This window comes from Dasypus novemcinctus, chromosome 17 (genome assembly GCF_030445035.2).
Source record: "Dasypus novemcinctus isolate mDasNov1 chromosome 17, mDasNov1.1.hap2, whole genome shotgun sequence".
Taxonomy (NCBI): Eukaryota; Metazoa; Chordata; class Mammalia; order Cingulata; family Dasypodidae; genus Dasypus; species Dasypus novemcinctus.
This window is the reverse complement of record NC_080689.1, coordinates 24,103,353-24,123,297: the sequence shown is the minus strand read 5'-3', so window position 1 is coordinate 24,123,297 and position 19,945 is coordinate 24,103,353. Positions and strand designations below refer to the sequence as shown.

General features: G+C 43.1%; 1 protein-coding gene across 2 annotated transcripts in view; it reads left to right on the top strand.

The window, feature by feature from the left end:
• Nucleotides 1-3,054: 3,054 nt before the first annotated feature.
• The window catches only part of FEZ2 (fasciculation and elongation protein zeta 2), a 44,262-nt gene continuing 27,371 nt past the window's right edge, over nt 3,055-19,945 (top strand). For both annotated transcript variants that reach the window (XM_004466034.4, XM_004466033.4), the window contains exons 1-3: nt 3,055-3,337; nt 8,397-8,505; nt 19,424-19,540. In XM_004466034.4, the coding sequence (XP_004466091.1) occupies nt 3,084-3,337; nt 8,397-8,505; nt 19,424-19,540 (480 nt within the window). In that variant the 5' untranslated portion in view covers nt 3,055-3,083. The remainder of the gene's footprint in view (nt 3,338-8,396; nt 8,506-19,423; nt 19,541-19,945) is intronic.

The following is a 19,945-nucleotide window of genomic DNA, read 5'->3' as shown; positions in this document are numbered from 1 at the left end:
TGGTTCATGAGGTTTAGGGAAAGAAGTCATCTCCATAACCTAAGAGTACAAAGTGAAGCAGAAAGTGCTGATGTAGAAGCTGCAGCAAGTTATTCAGAAGATCTAGCTAAGATAATTGATGAAGGTGGCTACCCCAAACAAAATGTTTTCAATGTAGACCAAACAGCCTTGTATTGGAAGAAGATACCATCTAGGACTTCCATAGCTGGAGAGAAATGAATGCCTGCCTTTAAAGCTTCAAAGGACAGGCTAAATCTCTTATTAGGGATTAATGCAGCAGATGACTTTCAGTTGAAGCCAATGCTCATTTACCATTCCTGAAAATCCCAAGGCCTTTAAGAATTATGTTTAATCTACTCTACCTGTGCTTTATAAATGTAACAATAAAGCCTGGAGGGCAGCACATCTGTTTGCAACATGGTTTACTGAATATTTATGCTCACTGTTGAGACCTGCTCAGAAGAAAAAAATTCTTTTCAAAATATTACTGTTCATTGACAGTGCACCTGGTCTCCCAAGAGCTCTGATGGAAATGTACAATGAGATTAAAGTTGTTTTCATGCCTGCTATGGCAGTTTGAGATTATTTTATGAATCCCAAAAAGAGAAAGATTGCTTGTGAGCTAATCCATTCCTGTGGGTGTGAGACCCTTTCAGTTGGACTACCTTCAATGAGGCGTGACTCAGGTTGAATCTCTGCCCTCCTTTTGGGTTTGATAAAAAAAAGGTGACACAGAAATACACAGAAAAAGTGAGCTGCCATATTATATTGGTCCTGCCATGTGTGAGAGAGGACTGAAGGAAAACAGAAGGCCCTGAGATGCTTCAAGAGCTGAGGCCCAGGAAGAGAGAAGCCATATGTCTGATAGCTTGCAGCTGAACTCAGGAAGAGAGCAGAGCAGTTGAGACTGATAGAGGAGGCCTGGAAACGGACAAGCCTTCTGCCTGATAGCTGACAGCTGGGCACCGAGAGACAGTAGATTCTAGAGGGGAAGGCAGAGACCTCGACAGAGATTGGCAGCGATCATGGTAGCTGACTTTGATGAAAAAGCATCTCTGATGGTGCCTTGGTTTGGATATTTCATGGCCTTGGAACTATAAACTTTTTCCCCAAATAAATCCCCTTTATAAAAGCCAATACATTTCTGGTACTTTGCACTGGTAGCCCTTTAGCAAACTAAAATACCTGCTAACACACATCCATTTTGCAGTCAATGGATCAAGGAGTCATTTCAACTTTCAAATCTTATTATTTAAGAAGTTCATCTCATAAGGCTTTAACTGCCATACATAGCAATTCCTTTAATGGAGTTGGACAAAGTAAATTCTGGAAAGGATTCATAATTCTAGATGTTATTAAGAACATTTGTTATTCATGGAAGGAGATAAAAATATCAATATTAATAAGAGTTTAGAAAAAGTTGAGTCCAACTCTCAAGGATGACTTTGAGGGGTTCAATACTTCAGTGGAGGAAATATCTGCAGATGCAGAAATAGCAAGAGAACTAGAAATAGAAGTGGAACATAAAGCTGTGACCGAATTATTACAATCTCATGTTAAAACTTTAATGCATGAGGAGTTGCTTCTTATGGATGAGCAAAGAAAATGGTTTCTTGAAATGGAACTTACTTCTGGTGAAAAATGCTGTAAATTTTGTTGAAATGCCAACAAAGGATTTAGAATATTGCATCAACTTAGTTGAGAAAGCAGCAGCTGGGTTTGAGAAGACTGACTTCAATTTTAAAAGAAGTCTTACTGTGAGTAAAATGTTATCAAACAGCATCACATGTTACAGAGAAATCTTTTGTGGAAAGAGTCAATTGGTTCAGCAAATTTGACCTTTTTTTCAAATTTTATCCTGCCTCCCCAGCGGGTTTTTTTGCATGCTGTCTGCTCTCTGTGTCCATTCGTTGTGCGTTCTTCCCGTCCGTATTTATTTTTATTTATTCCCATTTCCCCCCTTGCGGCTTGTTTTGCTGTCTGCTCTCTGTGTCTGTTCACCGCATGCTCTTCTGCGTTTTTGCTTATCTCCTTCCCCCCCTCTGCCCACCCGCGCCCCCGTGGCTTTTTGCTTGCTGTCTGCTCTCTGTGTCCACTCGCTGCATGCTCTTCTGCGTTTTTTTTGCTTGTCTCTCTCTTTTGTTGTGTCACCTTGTGAGTCAGCTCTCCATGGCGCTGGCAGGCTGGGTCGCACTCCGTGGGCCAGGAGGCACTGGCCCCGCTGGTAGCTCCGCGGTGCTGGTGCACTAGCCTGCCTTCACAAGGAGGCCCCAGGACCATGGGGTGCAGCGATGCCCAGAGATGTACTCACCAATGCAATTTTATGCAATTGATGTGTCATGATGATGGGGGAGAGTGTTACTGTGGCGGGAGTGGTGGGGTGGGGGCGGTGGGGGTGAATGGGGACCTCATATTTTTTGAATGTAATATTTTTTTAAAAAATGAATTAAAAAAAAAAAAAAGAAGACCCCTGGAGGCAAACCCAGGGCCTCCCACATGGTAGACTGGAGCCCAACTGATTGATTCTTCCTCTGATAGAATTTTCTGTCTTTGTATTTCCACAGGGCCTAGCGTACTTTCGCACGTGGGAGACACAAAATATTTGTGGAATGAATTCCGTGCCACTTAAGCGATTCCCAGCAACTCTGGCTGTTATTCTGGTTGTGTAGTTACAAAAGCGGTAGGTTACCCTGGGGAAACGCCTTAGGGTATAAACGGACACTATTGCCCAAATTTAAAAAGACCTTTATTTTGGTCACATCTGCGCCAGGATTCCTATAAAGGAAGGTAAGAAGGAAGCTATTCCTACATGACAGTGAATATAGGACGTGACTCCACAAAGTTAAGGTAGTTCTGTTCACGTGATCCGCGCTCCATGCCTAGAAGACTGAGGGAAAAGGAAAGCCAGACGCCCAGCGGGCTTGAGACCAGACAGCCAAGCCGCCGGCGGGGCGGGGCCTCAGCGGCGGGGCGGGGCCTCAGCGGCAGGGCGTGGCCGGCTGGGCGGGGCGTGGCCTCAGCGGCTGGGGCGGGGCCGGCTGGGGCGGGGCCGGCTGGGGCGGGGCGCGCGGCGCCGGGCTGCGATGGCGGCGGACGGGGACTGGCAGGATTTCTATGAGTTCCAGGAGCCCGACCCCAGCCTCCTGGACCAGGAGAACTGTAACGCGAGCCCCGAGGCTGGGGCCGGGGCGGGCGGGGGAGGCGACGGCTTCCCGGCGCTGGCCTGCAGCTTCGAGGAGAAGCTGAGCCTGTGTTTCCGCCCCTCCGGTGCGGGCGCCGAGCCCCCGAGGGCGGCCGTGCGGCCCATCACCGAGCGCAGCCTCTCGCAGGGGGATGAGTGAGTGCGGGGCCCCGGCGGGGGCGGGCGGGAGCCTCCCCTGCGCCTCGCCTAGCTGGCGGCCCTGGGCCCGCAGCCTCGGGGGACTCCCGCCGGGCGGGCTCCTTCCCCGTCCCCTCCCTCCTTCCGCCTCCTGGGGCTCGGGCGGCTCCGCCCCTCCCGGCTCTCTCCGCCTCCCTGCTCGGCGCTTTCGACCTTGCAGCCTCTGCACACTCAGCGATTTCTGTTCCTTGCTCCCCGGTGCCCCACTCACCACGCTCTCCTAAAACCTCTAGCATTTCTCCTTCACGATGGTTTGGTTTAGAGGGACTCTCCTTGTACAGAGCTCGTAGTTCGAGATTGTACGTGCACTTGCACGTGTGCAGCTATTCATTTCAGCTCGGATTTATCAAGCTCCTGCTAAGTGCCAGGGGAATACCACTGGGAATACCACGATGACTGGACAGTGCCCCTCTCAAGTAGGACACAACCCAGGCTGGGAGATAGAGCTGTAAAAAAATATCTGTATGGGTACGATAAATGCTATAGTGGGTATATCTTCAAAATATGGGAGCTTTAAAAGGGGGTATATGTGCGAGAATCAGGAGAGCCTTCATAGGAAAAGAGTTGTGAAAACTGGATCTGCATGGACGAGAGGGAGTTTGCCAGGCAGGTGAAGAAAGATCTAGCATTCTAGGCCAGGGAGATCGCACCGGCAAAGGTACCAAGTGTGAAGCACCACATTTATTGGGCCTTTCGAGTGACCAGGTAGGGTGCCTGCAGCCACAGGGGCAAAAACGAAGGACTCTAGTTATTAATAACAAGATCTCACACTCTGTTGGAGAGACAAATGCTTAAACAGGTAAACACCACAAAAACACCGAAGTGCAATGATGAGAGACTCACTGGGATCTGGGAGAGCTGGACAAGGGGATGGGGACAGAGTTCCTGGGGCACTTTCTTTAACTGCTCTGTGCCCCACTTATAATATGTTAAATGAGGGTTGTAACTGCTACCAAAGTTTTACCTGAGAAGATGGTAAAAGGAAAGGTGAAAGTGAGGGAAGTGAGCACATCCTGTATGTAGGGGGAGGAGCCGCTAGAGAGATTGAAGGTAAAATGAATGGAGTGAGGAGTGAGGACAGAGGATGTGGCTAAGGATGGGATTTTAGAGCATTGGTGTGTGAAGGGATTAGAGATTAGGGAAGACGTTCTTGAGGAAAGAAGGGTTCCATGGGCCTAGAAAGGGACTTCCAGCCTTATGGCCTTGGTTTCCTCTGTGAACCTGGAGATTTACCAGGGATGAAGTAGAAAGCTTGAGAAAGAGGGGATTGAGGAGGGGAGCCTGTAAACATTGTCCAGCAGTGGAGCCACTTGGTGGTGCCACTTCTGAACAGTGCTCTGCCGAGGTGTAGAGGGAAAAGTTTGTGATTGGATTTTATACACAAATATGCATGAAAAGATGACAGTTTTGAAGCTATTCCCGAAGAGAAGATGTGTGCATGTATACTATATATATATATATATAGATTTACACACTCTGAGTCATGACTTAGGACATATTTTGGGTTTTAAAATATGTATATATGTAGAGATTTACACAATGAGTCATGACTCGACATATTCTGGATTTTAAAATTATATTTGTTGTGTATATTTGTATATATAGATTTACACTGAGTCATGACTCAGGACATATTCTGGATTTTAAAATTATATTTGTTGTGTATTTGGGCTTACCAAGAATAAATTAAAATACATCAGTGGTTTGTATAGAGACAGTTAAGAATCCCCGTTTATTGCTTCACCTGTATTCTCTAGAAAGTAGTTTATTTTAGCCTTTGCTTCAATCTTAGGTTGATAGAAAACTTAAAAAAATTTTGTTCCATTTGATAATGGTTTTTAATAGGTATATTGGTGGTAATGCATGTCCCTTGGTGTGAGAATGTGTGAGAAATCTTTCTTCTCGGGCAGGGCTGGTCACCTCGGTCATTGTCCCCTTTGCATTGCATTAATCTGCTACCATTGCTTGAGAGTCCATTCCTGCTCCCTTCAGTACAAAGTTGAGAGTTCTTTTTTTTCCTAAAGATTTATTTTTTATTTATTTCTCTCCCCTTCTCCCCGCCCCCCCCCCATTGTCTGCTTTCTGTGTCCACTCGCTGCATGTTCTTCTGTGGCTGCTTCTATCCTTATCAGCGGCACCAGGAATCTGTGTCTCTTTTTGTTGCGTCATCTTGTGTCAGCTCTCCGTGTGGGCGGCGCCATTCCTGGGCAGGCTGCACTTTCTTTTGCGCTGGGCGGCTCTCCTTACAGGGCACACTCCTTGTGTGTGGGGCTCCCCTACGTGGGGCACACCCCTGTGTGGCAGGGCACTCCTCGCGTGCATCAGCACTGCACATGGGCCAGCTCCATACAAGTCAGGGAGGCACGGGGTTTGAACCTTGGACCTCCCATGTGGTAGGCGGATGCCCTATCCATTGGGGAAGTCCACTTCCCTGAAAGTTCTTTTATTCAGGGATTGCCTTGCCTTATGGCACTTCATTTAACTGCTCTGAGCCCCAGTTTTAGTTTGAGTTAAATGTGAATTGTACTGTCTCCCAAGGTTGGAAGTTAGAAGGCTGCTGTGCGGGATTCAGTGTAGACAGGACTTTGACCTCCTTGGAAAAGAACTGTCCAGACAGTTCAGAATTGGTTGTAATACATGATAAGGATGAAGGCTGGTCATATATTTTGACTGGATAAGTATAGAAATCTTTCACTTAATTTGGCCTTATGACCATCCTGCTACAATTGTTCTGACCTTGGTAGAGATGTAGAACTGTTAATTATCCTCTGTTTTTTTAAGGTCAGATTCATCCACAGTCCCTTTTTCTAGGTGAAATATTCCACTTCACTTCTCCCTTGTATATAGTCTCATTTAAGAGGGTAGAAACAAGCAGACAGAACCCAACCCAACCCCAAAACTCTGGACTGTCTTCACCTCTAAGAATATCCTACTCCAGTCCCTGGCCAGAGTTAGGTATACAGTCAGTTCTTCAGTATTGGAAAATCTTTCACCCAGGACTCAGCAATCCAGAAGCGTTGTCTCTTAATTCAGGCACTCTGGCATTAGAGGAGATAGGATTCCAACAGAGGAGAATAGGAATGAACCATGCATATGGGGATTTGCTGGGTACAGGAGCCAGCTTTCTAGATCTTCTCGAGCTCACGTTTTCAGTGAGGCTAATGTGCATTCCAAAGCCAAGCATCATTTTGGGATTTTATGCTTTTGGCTGTTGTGGTCCCATTGTTTCTCTTTTGCACCAACTCCCTATTCATTAAATCAAGTACATTGCTTCTCTATTTTTAAATCTTGCATTCTTATTTTTATGCCCTGATGGCATTGTTTTTGTATCCCAGTGACTTATGCACTTGGAAAAACAAAAACAAAAACAAAAGGCTCAGTAATTTAATTGCTTATTTACATTTAGATACCCATTATATTTTTAAAAAGTTTTTTCCCCGTTTGTGACATCCTTGTGTAAACGTCTAGTTCCTAAGTAGCTTATATGTATAGTGTTTAACTTTACATGTCCCCAGTAAATTTCATCTCATTTATATCTCTGAACTCTATTTTTTCATACTACTTCATGTTTTATTATGCTGATTATTACTGTGGTACTGAAACCTGAATTTTAGTCAGAAATTGAACTTTGCTCTTCTTATCTGGTGTGGTTGGGGACTTTACTCTATACAACTCTTTTGAACTAATGCTTAGAGTAAGAGAGCTGAAAGAAATGTCTCCTATTCTTGTCTAAGCGTCCTCTTTTATAGAAGGGTGGCTGTTACCTAGAGAGTCAGGTGTTCCTGAATCTTTGTCAAGTGATCTTTCCAAACCCTACGGCTTCCCTGCTGCTATTTGATATTAAGGCAAGGTTAACTGCTGTGGCTATGACCTGGGTTTTTACTGTGGTTTCTATCTCTTTCCCCTTTTATTTCATCTCTGTCTTAGTCCTAAGCCTATTATACTGCAAATTAGATATTAATCTTGCCCTCCATTCACTTAAGCTTGAGTAGGAATACCTTTGTCCAGAAAGAATACAAATCTTTGGTTAGGTAGAGATTATTCACTTTTGTGAAATAGTCTGTATGTTTGGAAGTTACAGCAGAAAATTATGTGTTAAGTATTATTTCAGTTTCCTGGGTGCTAAAACAGATATCATACAATGGGTTGGCTTAAACAGCAGGAATTTATTGACTCATGGTTCTGAGGCCAGGAGAGGTCGAAAACTGAGGCGTCAGCAAGGCACTGCTTTCTCCTGGAAGACTGTGGCGTTCTGGGACTGGCTGCTGGTGATCCTTGGTCCTTGGCTTTTCTGTCACCTGGCAGTGCATGTGGCATTTCTTCTTGGGTTTTGTTGACTTCCTGCTTCTGCCTTTTCCCCACGGCTTTCATTCTGCTTATGAAGGTCTGCCATAATCAGGATTCAAACCTGACCAGATTCAAATGGGCCACCCCTTAACTGAAGTAACCTCATCAAATGTCCTATTTACAATGGTTCACATCCACAGGATGGATTAAGATTAAGGTCACACTTTTCTGGGGTACAAAACTCCAGGCCACCACAAATATAGTGTACTTAATACGTGTGTGGCCTTGGAAACATTAACCACCCTGTGCTTAAGTTTCCTCATCCATGATGGGATGAGAAAATGGGAATAATAATGGTTCCTACTTTACAGAGTTATTTTTGAGGATTAAATAAGTTAATATATACAAACTGCTTAGAACAGTGCCTGCACATAGCCCCGTGGAAGTGTTAGCTCTTGTTTTTGGTAGTATTTGCAAATATCTCAGTGCTTAGAACATACCACTTTGGAAAAGTTTTCTACGCAACTTCACCTTCTCTTAGGCCTTCTTGTCAGCCCAATTATATGATTTTCACTTAGTCTTGTTAATGTGTTTTTCTGAGAAACCATGTACCTTCTGATTTTCTGCTTTGATGGTGTCCTTTTTTCTTCCCTTATAGTATTAGCTGGCCATTTAATAAAAAGACATAGAGAATGTGGACTTTCCATGATTGTATTTTCTTCTTTTTAAGGATTTGGAATGCTCTGACAGATAACTTTGGAAATGTAATGCCTGTGGACTGGAAATCATCCCATACCAGAACCTTGCATTTGCTTACTCTGAACCTCTCAGAAAAAGGGGTAAGTTAGGAGTTGGACCAATAGTCTCTGAATAACTGATGCTGATAACGGAACTAAAACCAGTAGCATTTCTATTTAATACAAATTCATTGAGTTGCTTCTTTCCAAGCTTATAGAAATTGGAGGGGTGCTGTATTGCCATCTTGGCTTTGTTGCTATCAATTTGATGGTACATCCTTCTAATTCCCCCATATTTGTATGTTTAGTTATATTTCTATCATTTGTGTATGGGCAACAGTGACAAGCATTTTTTCCCATCTTAAATAACACCAATTTTGATGTGCTGAAAACATTCAGATCCTAGTCATTGATTTAATAATTGAAGATACTGGAGTACCGACCTAGAGTTAACTTTTTAATAAATTTAATGACTTGCTGGGGAGAGCATATTGTCAGAAAACTGTGTATTCCTGTGAATGAATATTGGGGAACCTTGAAAAGACACTTCAGTTTTTTGTCCTTTTTAAGGGCTGCTAACTTATCCTGTTTGAGGCTGTTGCTTATGTCCTGGTATTGTAAAGTGAAGATACCTTGAGTAAGAAGCGTGAGCACTGGTGAGGGGGCAGCTGTAGGGGAGAAAAGGGAAGATAATTACTTTAAATGGAGAATCAGTGTTAAGTTTGTTTAAAGCCAATGAGAAATGTAGCCAAATTATGTAAGTTTCAAGGTCGGACTATTTAAATTCCTTATCAAATAACAATGTTCTTTATTTAACTAAATGTAATTGTGTGGTTATTTGGAGTATAATGCATTAGGGCTCTCAGTATTTTAAATAATATTGTTAATGTTGCCGTGAAAATGGTTTTCTTAATGTGTATTCAGAAAGCCAGCTGCCTCTTGTTTTCTAGTAAAACATAGAATTCTTACTATTTCCCAGTATTCTAGTAGACATAGACTTCTTACCGTTTGTTCCACTTATTAGCCCTGTAAAGCTATTGCAGACTGACTTGGCATACATTTGGTGAAAAGGAACAAAACAAAATACCTTTTGCTCTGCCTTCTGTTTATTTTGATCCTGGCTATTGTTTTGGTTTCAGTTCAAGTTTCCCTTCTTCTCTAAAGCTTCCCATTACTGTTTTAGCCTTGCTGATCTCATGGAATTATACAATTTTAGAGTTGGAATGGACATTAAAGGACACTTAAGTCATCCTCTCACTTGGGGGAATCCCCATCTATAGCATCTCTGACAGATGGTCATTGAGCCCTGCGCTAAATCCCTGCAAGGAAAGAAAGTGCTCTCCTCTCTGTGGGAATTAGTTGCACTTGTGGGGGGTGCGAACTCTTAAAGGACTTATCTGTCCTGGAGAATTTAGCCTTGTCTGCACCTGTGCTAGTCTCAGTGCTCCCACACTACTTTGTCCTTGGCTCTGTGAAGTATTTTCTGGCTTCTCATTGTATGTTTCTGGGTCTGTCACTAGATCATGGCTCCTGATATCTTTGTATTTTGTCTTTTTAGTGACTACCACTGTGCCTGGCACATAGTATGTACTGAGAGGATTGTTTGTTGAATGACTGAATAGTAACCTCATCATCAGTGAGAACATGATGGAAAGTGTTTTTTTTTTTTTTTTTAACTATTAGTCGTATTAAACGTAGTGCAGAATCCACAGTAGCCTATGAATACCTTTTTGTTTGACATACTGAAAAATAGCTTAGAAGAGATTCTTTCAGAGTTTCAAAGTGAATGAAATACATTAGCAGCATGAATGGACACTTGAATCCAGCTTTATTGACTAATATGTATATTTTTATAGTTCTTAGATTGTATCTGGGGCATTCACTCCCTTTTTTCTGCTTCTCGAATGTTTTCAACATCAGAGTAATGGTATAACTAAGGGGGTGATTAGTGCTGACTTGGGTTTGTACTGGTACTCCTTGTAAAAGCCTTACCTGGAGAAACAAGGCAGGTTAAAGTGGACAAGTGATTTTCTTTCTCTTCTGACATGATTACTGAGGTCAGGAATGGAATTGAAAATTGAATTCTAGTCCTCAGGAAGGGGTAGTGCCCAATGAGGTCCTGAAGAACATATGGGCAACAAGGATGATTTAAGAAGTAACTCTATAATTCTAATAGACAGTATAATTTTTTTTCAACCAGAGAAAATTATTTTATTTACCCTTGCCAACTGGGTTCTCTTCTCTTTCCATGACTGAAGATGCAGAACTTACCTTTTGGAAGCATTCTTTGAAATATCCCAGTTGTCCACCAGGATCTATGGGAATTTTTTTTGTTGTTGTTGACAGAAAAATAATTTTTTTTTACATTAAGATAAAGTATTCAGGAAAACCACAACTTGGTAGATTTCAGTTTTCTATTTTTCTTTCTTTGACGTTTAAGATGGCACACTTCTAAACTTGACAGGTCTTTTCTAGAGTAAGGCAATTGGTACATTCTGCATTCTTACATGGGCCTCTTTTTTCCATTTGATGCATCTCAGTTTCATGCACCGCTGGCTCTGTTCTAACTCTGGCACAAGAAGAAGTGATGGGAATGCTTGGCAATTACTATGGCACATTTATGCCTAATGGGAAAGTGAGTAACAATATCCATGACAGCCAGGCTACTTTTCAAAGCCTGAAAACTTTTAGCATATGCCATCTCTATGGGGAATGGGCTTGGCTCCCTCTTTGGAAAAATGATCTGGATCATTATTTCTTTTGCCATGAAAATTTACTCTGATTGTTTATTGGTATCATTCATATGTTTTGGCATAGCCATAAATCTATTTTAAATCCATTGCCATTTTTGAACATGAATATGTGATAAAATGCTTCTAAATTATTTTGGTTGGGAACATTTCCTGGGCCATCGTCTTCCTTCTTACCATGCTCCTTGCTTCCAGAACAGGGACCTTGTCTCATGAATCCTTATATCTTTAAGAGTAGAAACAGGAGGAAAATAACATCTTACTTAGCTGTAATTTTAAAATTAAAGCTTTTATTTGTTTATAGGCCAGACAAAGAAAAACAAAATAAAATTATGCCCCTCAACTGAAAACATAGAAGAACAATTTATTTATTTATTTATTTATTTATTCTTCTTTATTTTCTTTTAAATGTTACATTAAAAAAATATGAGGTCCCCATATACCCCCCCACCCCCCTCACTCCATTCCTCCCACGTCAACAACTTCTTCCATCGTCGTGGCACATTCACTACACCTGGTGAATACATTTTGGAGCACTGCTGCACCACATGGACAGTGATCTACATTGTAGTCTATACTCTCCCCCAGTCTACCCAGTGGGCCATGGTAGGACACACAATGTCCAGCATCTGTTCCTGCAGCACCACCCAGGACAACTCCAAATCCTGAAAATGCCCCACATCATATCTCTTCTTCCCTCTCCCTACCATTAGCAGCTACTATGGCCACTTTCTCCACATCAGTGCTATAATTTCTTCCATTACTAATCACAGTAGTTCCAGAGCAGAACATCAGTAAGTCCACTCTAACTCATACTCTATTCCTCCATCCTGTGGATCCTGGGATGGTTATGTCCAGTCCTCTTCTACATCAAGAGGGGGCTTAGATTCCACTTGGATGATGGATGCAATTCTCCTATTTGCAGTTGTAGGCATTCTTGGCTCCCTGGTGTGGTGGTTGACCTTCTTCACCTCCCTGTTAGCTGGCCAGGGTGAGTCCAATAAGCCAGAGGGTAGGAGTTGCAAATCTGAGGCTCAGGGCCTGGTTGTCACATGGACAGTCCAGAGATTTAGGACTCCTGAGTATACACCAACCACAGCGCCAACCACAGGTCCGGTAGAAGTAACAGAAGGGGCATGTGTAGAAAGGTGATATCTGAGTCCAACTCCATCACACTCAGGAACACAAACTCCAAAGTAGGGCCAACTGACATGGCACTGAACTCCAGAGTCATCTGCCATGACAATAGAACCTGTGGGTCTCTAGCCTTCAGGAGAACCAGTACCTGGGTTTCTATCTACTTTGGCTGTCTCTGGTACCTGACTGAGGTGTGTGTAAGCGTTACCCCTCTGATGACCTCCCCGATCTTGTTTGGAGACTCATAGCCATATAAACTCATTTGTCCTTTCCATTTCCCTATTTATTTATTTTTGGTGGGTGGAAGTTTAGGGATCAATGAGGATAATTGTTAGGTCTTCTTCACATTATCCACACACACTTATAAATACACCTTCTTTTCATCAAGAGCATAGTCTCTTGACTTTTCTCCCTTTTTAAAATTAAATTACTAAAGGAATATCTTTCATAGTTTAAAAAGTAAACTACAGCTATCAGATTTAAAATGAAAAAGCAGTCTGCTGCCCCATTTACCATCCTCGATTTCTATTTACCAGAGGCAACTACTTTGAACTTCTTCAGCTGTTTCTTCAAGTAGGTAATATGCTTATACTAGGTTAGTTGATTATATATTTCAATTTTAGACTTTATCCACTTACTTTCTACCCAGAGGATGAGAGTTTGGCTCTCATAGTCTTCTTCCCAACCCCTGATACCATAGTTCTCACCAAAATGTTCCCTTCCTCCCCTATTACTAATAGTAATAGCCATTACTAATAATTAAGTCCCTACTTAATTGTTAGTTTAGCCAAACATAGGATTCTGGAATGGAATTCGTTGAAATTTGGAAATTACATTAATTGTCTTCTGGCTTTTGTTGTTGCTGGTGAGAATTCAAAGGCCGTTTTCATTCCCGATCCTTTCAATGTGATGTGTTTTTCTCTCTGGAAGCTTTCCAGTTTTTTTCTTGTGGTGTTCTCAGATTTCATGATGATGGGTTGAGGGCCACAGCCAGGCCTTTCCTGGGCTTGTGGTGCAGTGAGAAATAGAATTGGGAGGCGTGTCATCACGGTGGCGAAGTGTGGGTTGCATCATACAGTAGTAGATGGACTTGGGTGTGCTGAAGTGGCTCCTCTCCCAGCTGGATGTTATGAACGGCAGCATACCAGTGGTTCCTTTGCCTTTCTCATCCTCAGGTTTCTTCCCCTTCAGGCTGTGTTGACCATTAAACTTTGGATAGTCTTGTATGAGGAACTAGGGAGGATGTGGGGAACTTTATCAACTCAGTCGAATCCTCAGTTTTATATGTATCCTCTACACTGCTTGTTTGCTAGTTTGGTGGTAAAATGAAGTGACAACCACCTCAAACCTAGTATGACTTGTCACTTCTATTAAAACCTGGACCCGCCAGCCCTTTGTGGTCTGGCGTAGCTCTCTGGGCTCTATTTTCAACCACATGGCCCTGAGAGGGCCCTTTTCAATCTGGAGAAACTCCTTGAAACTTGTGAAATTTTCTGATATTTCTTTAAAAATTTTATTTGTCTTGATTTTTATTTTCTTTCCTTCTGTAATGCTGTTACTCACATTGAACCCTCTGGATTAATTTTCTCTTTATGTATTTTAAATACTTTTACTTCCATTTCCCATCACTTTTTCTCTTGCATTCTGGATGAGTTCCTGACCTTTGATTTTCAAAACTTGTATTGATATTCATTTATTCCTACATATATATATATATATATATATATATATATTTTTTTTTTAAAAACAAGTAAAGAATCCTGTTCACACCAGGATTAAATTTTGTTATAGAATAACAAAGGGGGTGGCAGGAGGGGAGATTGGCATGTACAGCACCTCACTGCAGCGTGTTCTTTAGGAGGCAGGGCTAGTCCTTCCATTGCTGTCATGACCTTCACCGCAGTGCTCTCTCCACCCCCAACCCCCCAGGTCCCATGTGGTCATAGTCAGCAGGCCCAGACTCAGCACAGGCGAGCACTTACATGGGCTGATATATGTTTTTTTTTTTAAAGATTTGTTTATTTCTCTCCCTCCCCCCCCCACAATCCCTCCCCCCTTCTCTGTGTCCATTCGCTGTGTGTTCTTCTGTGACTGCTTCTATCCTTATCAGTGGCACCAGGAATCTGTGTTTCTTTTTGTTGCATCATCTTGTTGTGTCAGCTCTCCGTGTATGTGGCGCCGTTCCTGGGCAGGCTGCACTTTCTTTCGTGCTGGGCGGCTCTCCTTACAGGGCGCACTCCTTGTGTGTGGGGCTCCCCTACGCGGGGGCACCCCTGTGTGGCACAGCACTCCTTGCGCACATCAGCACTGCACATGGGCCAGCTCCACCTGGGTCAAGGAGGCCCGGGGTTTGAACCTTGGACCTCCCATGTGGTAGGTGGATGCCCTATCATTGGGCCAAGTCCACTTCCCCTGATATACTTTTAATTCCAAAAGCTCTTTCTTGTTCACTGAATCTTTTTTATGATATCTTAATCATAGTTCTTAGATACTATCTTTTTTTAAATCTCCTTCTGAACACTACAACCTCTTAAAATTTCTTCTGCTCTGATTGTTATCCATGTTTCCTCTGAGTTCTTTTGTTGTTGTTGATCTCTGTCTTTTATGCGGAAGACTTTCCTTGAATGTCTGGAGGTTCTTGGTTGCCCATTTGTGTTGTGATTGAAGCACTTAAAGTCTGGCAGAAAATTCTGTGAGTGTGGGCTGGGTTCAGCACCTGGTAACTACAGCGATTGGGTTCAGGCCCTGTAGGTTCACTGTGGGACCTCCCCAAGTGACAGTATCTGTACGATGTTGTCTTCGGTCAGTCAGTTTCCACAGAAGATTCCTGCAACTTTCTGTTTAGCGTTAGAAGCTCAGTCTCTTTATCAGAACCCTGGAAGCTGAGGAAGAGGAAAGGGCTGTGGGTCTCATGGTTCATATTTTTACTTTATACTTGGTTTTCTGCATAGTGTTTCCTCTCCCTTTTCTTGCCCCTTCTACCGCCCTTTTCCCATCCCTTGGGTGCTTGCATGAGCCCAAGACCAGCCACTCTAAAGAAGGCCACCTGCCTTCTGCTGGGTGGATAGATGACCTTCATTTGGATAGGGAATGCATCGAACTATTTCCTCCTCATTACAGAGATTCAAGCAGCCCTCTAGATGTCAGCCTCAGAGTGCACCTTAGCTCGAGTTACCTGATAGCCCCCCCCTCTTTTTTTGATTTTGTTTTGTCTCTCTTTGCTTTTTGTTGGCATCCCCTGGCAGCCTTAGATTTGGCTAGGGCACTTACCATCCTTTTATCTGCTTTCCAGTTTCTAGAATATTGTTCACATTTTTCTTCTGCTGCAATCTACACTCTGGTTTTTTTGTCTTTGAGGATTTATAAATTCTTTAACTATCATTTTAATGGGATTTTAGGTGGGAGCAAAGACAAACTCACGTGTTCACAACCATACTTTAGCCAGAAGTCAACCCTTATGCTGTCTCTCAGGCCCGTTCTCTGGCATTTTTCTTCTCTCTCTAGCCTGAAATCATATTCGATCACTTCATCTATTATTCTTCATTATCCTTGTCCTTTTCTCTCACCTGCCAGCCATACCCCAGCCCTGGGTTCTTCCATTTGTCTGCCTTTGTTATTCCCATACCCAGGCTGCTTGATATCTTTTGAGAAAATGGTGCAGTTCCATGGATCGGTGCCACTACAGATTCATGGTCTGCCTTCTGAGCTTGGCTCTTACTGCTGCCAGTAACCCTCCACGTTCCATCTCAGTCATCTCTCTCTAGAGTGGGTATTCAGCCCTTCCCTGTTCTCCTAAAACCTTCTGCCCCATCACCTTCACCCTTTTTCTCAGGGAATAGTCTCCCTTCACTGAGAGGGTGGAAGCCGTCAGACTGCCCCACGTGTAGTCAGCTCCATCTCTGCCTATCTGTCTCACGCTTCCTGTTACATAGGAAGATTTCACTGTAACTCGTAACCCCTCCTTTTTTCCTCTATCTTCAGCCTTTCTCTCACCACTGGCATTTTCCCTTCATCATCAGTGAAACCAGCTCCAACCTCTCTCCTATCGTAACTAGCCCCTCCTTCGATTCCACATACAGCCATCAACCCAGAGTTCTTTATCCTTCATAGCCACACTTTTTGGCAGCTTTGACACCTTCTGCTTCAATCTCTGGCTTACTCTGTTTCACCCTTGCCATTCCATTCCAACTGCTTCAGCCAAAGTTACCATGTTTTAAAAGTGACTTGAGGGAAGGTGACTTGGCCCAATGGATAGGGCGTCCATCTAGCACATGAGAGGTCCAAGGTTCAAACCCTGGGCCTCCTTGACCCATGTGGAGCTGGCCCATGCGCAGTGCTGATGTGTGCAAGGAGTGCCCTGCCATGCAGGGGTGTACCCCGCATAGGGGAGCCCCACGCACAAGGAGTGTGCCCTGTAAAGAGAGCCACCCAGCGTGAAAGAAAGTTCAGCCTGCCCAAGAATGGTGCTGCACATATGGAGAGCTGACACAAGATGACGCAACAAAAAGAAACACAGATTCCCGGTGCCGCTGATAAGGATAGAAGCGCTCACAGAAGAACACACAGTGAATGGTCACAGAGAGCAGACAACTGTGGGAGGGGAGGGAAGGGAAGAGAAATAAATGAAAAATAAATCTTTAAAAAAAAAACTTACTTGATATACTTGTAGCATTTGGGATTTTTTCTTAACAGACTCTCTTTTGGCTTAGAAGATGACACCTTCGATACTGTCTTTTCTCTCTTCTTCTCTGAATGCTCATTGCTCTCAACTCCTCCTGTCTTCCCTCCCAGCTCACCCCACCCCTCTCCCCAGCCATCAGACAACTTCTCCTGCCATATGAACTATTTGAATTTCCACGGCTCTGTCTTATTTTCCTCTTACCTTTGGCTTTATTGCCCTTTCTGCCAGTTGGCATCTCTGAATGCCACATTCCCTGGTGGACTGTCTACCCTCTCCCTCGACTGGCTCCTCTGCATTGTTCAGTTCAACCTGAACCAGGAAGCATCCCTCCCATCCCACCACGATGACTCCTTCTCCCTGCCCCATCTGTGTTGGGTGCTCCTCCTGTTGAGCCTGCACTTACACCAGTATATCGGAACTGCCACTTTCCGTGTTTGGTTGCCCCCTGTGACTGGGCAAGAGCCTTGCGGGGAAGAACAGTAGAACAGTGACTTCTTGCCTGTCATGACCCTGGCAGCTTACACATGTGCCAGGCACGTAGCAGGTGCTCAGCAAATATTTGTTAACTGAATGAGTCATCTTTTCTGGTTATTGCATTTTGGGCAGCCTTAATTGACTTCTATCTGCCTTCCTTTCTGTATTGCTGGATTTGAAAATCCTCTGCAGTTTAAGTAATAAAACAGATTCCTACTATTCCTGTTCATTTTTTATTCCATTTTATTTATATAAGGACTTAAAAGTAGAAACTAGTGCTTATTGTGCTTTCAGGTTGGATAACACATGTTTAGAGATTCACACCCCTTAGAGTAAAGGTTTTCTAAGATTCTTCATCAGCCCTTCTCTTTCCTTTTACTTATTTCTCTAGTCCAACCTTAAATGTATGATGACTCTATAGTTCTGAAATTTCTGCTTCTTGGGATCAGAGTTACTGAATTTTTTCTCTTTTGCCCATTAGAAGAGTAGATAGAAGCAGTATTGTTTTATCTAGGAATGTCTAGACTATCAGCCAAGGTTCCAGCAGGGGAGAGGTGGAGATTTTAATAAACGCGGTTTTCCTCGGGTGGGCTGGTTTAAGGGACACCAGCTGGGTGTGGTGTAGTATTCCAGGGCTGGCTACAGCAAGCGCCATCCTTACCACCCTGGACCTGTAAGGGCACGGGGAGGGGAGGCTACTAGAACTTGGAGAGGAGAAGAGAGGTCTGCTTGACAGGCACTGTGGCCGTTAGGAAAGAGCCACAGTCAACCAGAGGCAGCCTGGCATAGAAGGAGATGGCTGGTTAAATATCCAGCCCTCACTCTCCATCTCAGTCTTGTGTGTGTGCCTCTCGGTGGAGTTCCACCCAACTGGAAGCCAGAAGTTAAGGGAATTCTGTGACGTAGTCCATGAAGGCCAGCTTCCTAGGGGCATGAGCAGAGTAGAAAGTGGTGGTGAGGCAAGCAGACAATCTCTAGCACGGTTGGGTTTAGAGATATCTTTGGAACATAGAGGTATTCATTCTTGGAAGAAGAGATGTTCAACTAGAAGGTAGAAACCCTTGTGGCTACTTTCTCTTTGCCATGGAGTTGATTACTTGTCTTACTCTGAATGTTAGAAATTAGTTTGCAAGTAGCCAACTCTTTGTTTTCTGTTGACTTATATATATATATATTTTTTAACTTAAACCAATTTTACTAGTAGATTGTTTACTAAATAACATTTGTTGCTAAACCCCTTCTTCCCTTTTCACCCATCTGCTGTAAATTTCCTATTACTGGGAAGTGGATGTGGCTCAATTGATAGAGCGTCCATCTGCCATATGGAGGGTCCAGGATTCGATCCCCAGGGCCTCCTGACCCATGTGGTGAGCTGGCCCATGCGTGCAAAGGAGTGCCGTGCACAAAGAGCACGCCCCGCATGAAAAAAGCACAGCTCGCCCAGGAGTGGTGCTGCACACACAGAGAGTTGATGCAGCAAGATGATGCAACAAAAAAGATGCAATTTCTCAGTGCCACCAGATAATGCAAGTGGACACAGAAGAACACACAGTGAATGGACATGGAGAGCAGACAAAAGAGGGGAAGGGGAGAGAAATAAATAAAATAAATCTTAAAAAAAAATTTTCTTATCACTACAACTTTTTTATGAACACTGTTTATTTTTCTGTTTACCAGTCAGCTTTTTTTCAAAGCTTTCCCAGTGGGAATAAACAGTTAAATATGTGTCTGTCCTGGGCAGTAGGAGATTTATGCAACTCCTTAGCTATTTCATATTTCTTCCACATTCCTCTCATTTCTGTGTGAGATAGAATATGTAGACACTTGACATACTACCCATCACATGGTAATTGTAATAATTTCCTTCTTTGGAGGGAAAGCTCTCAGAGTTTTCTCTGTAGTCTTATTTTCCTAGAGACTTTGATTTTTGTTTTGCTCAAAATGTCGTGCTTTTAATAATGTGTAATTTTGTTTTTAGATAAGTGACACTTTGCTCTTTGATACTTCAGACGATGAAGAACTGAGAGAACAGCTGGATATGCATTCAATCATTGTCTCCTGTGTCAGCGATGAGCCCCTCTTCACTGCAGATCAGGTATGAGGGAGCCATTCCTCAACAAAAGGAAAAGAATTTAGAGCTGAAAGATGATTTCTTACTGTGACGATAAGTGATTGGTTGTTGGAATTTACTGTTTTTTTTTTTGCCCCTGCATTTTATAGTTGGATAGTCTTTAGAGGTAACACTTCCACTGAGGGAAAAACAGAAAGTGCATGTAACCTGAAGCAGATGGGATTATGTTAGTTGGAAAGATTTTCCAATGTAGGTGTTGTTAAACAGTACAGCGAAGTTACTAAGGGAGGCTTTTGCTTAACCCCAAATCAGAAAAAATATTGTGAATTTCCTAATTTCCTAGATTTAGCCAGAAGTGGGTAAACTATAATGTAGAAATTAATTGGTTATTATTTTGTTACCATAAATTCCTGGGTAGAAATCATTAGC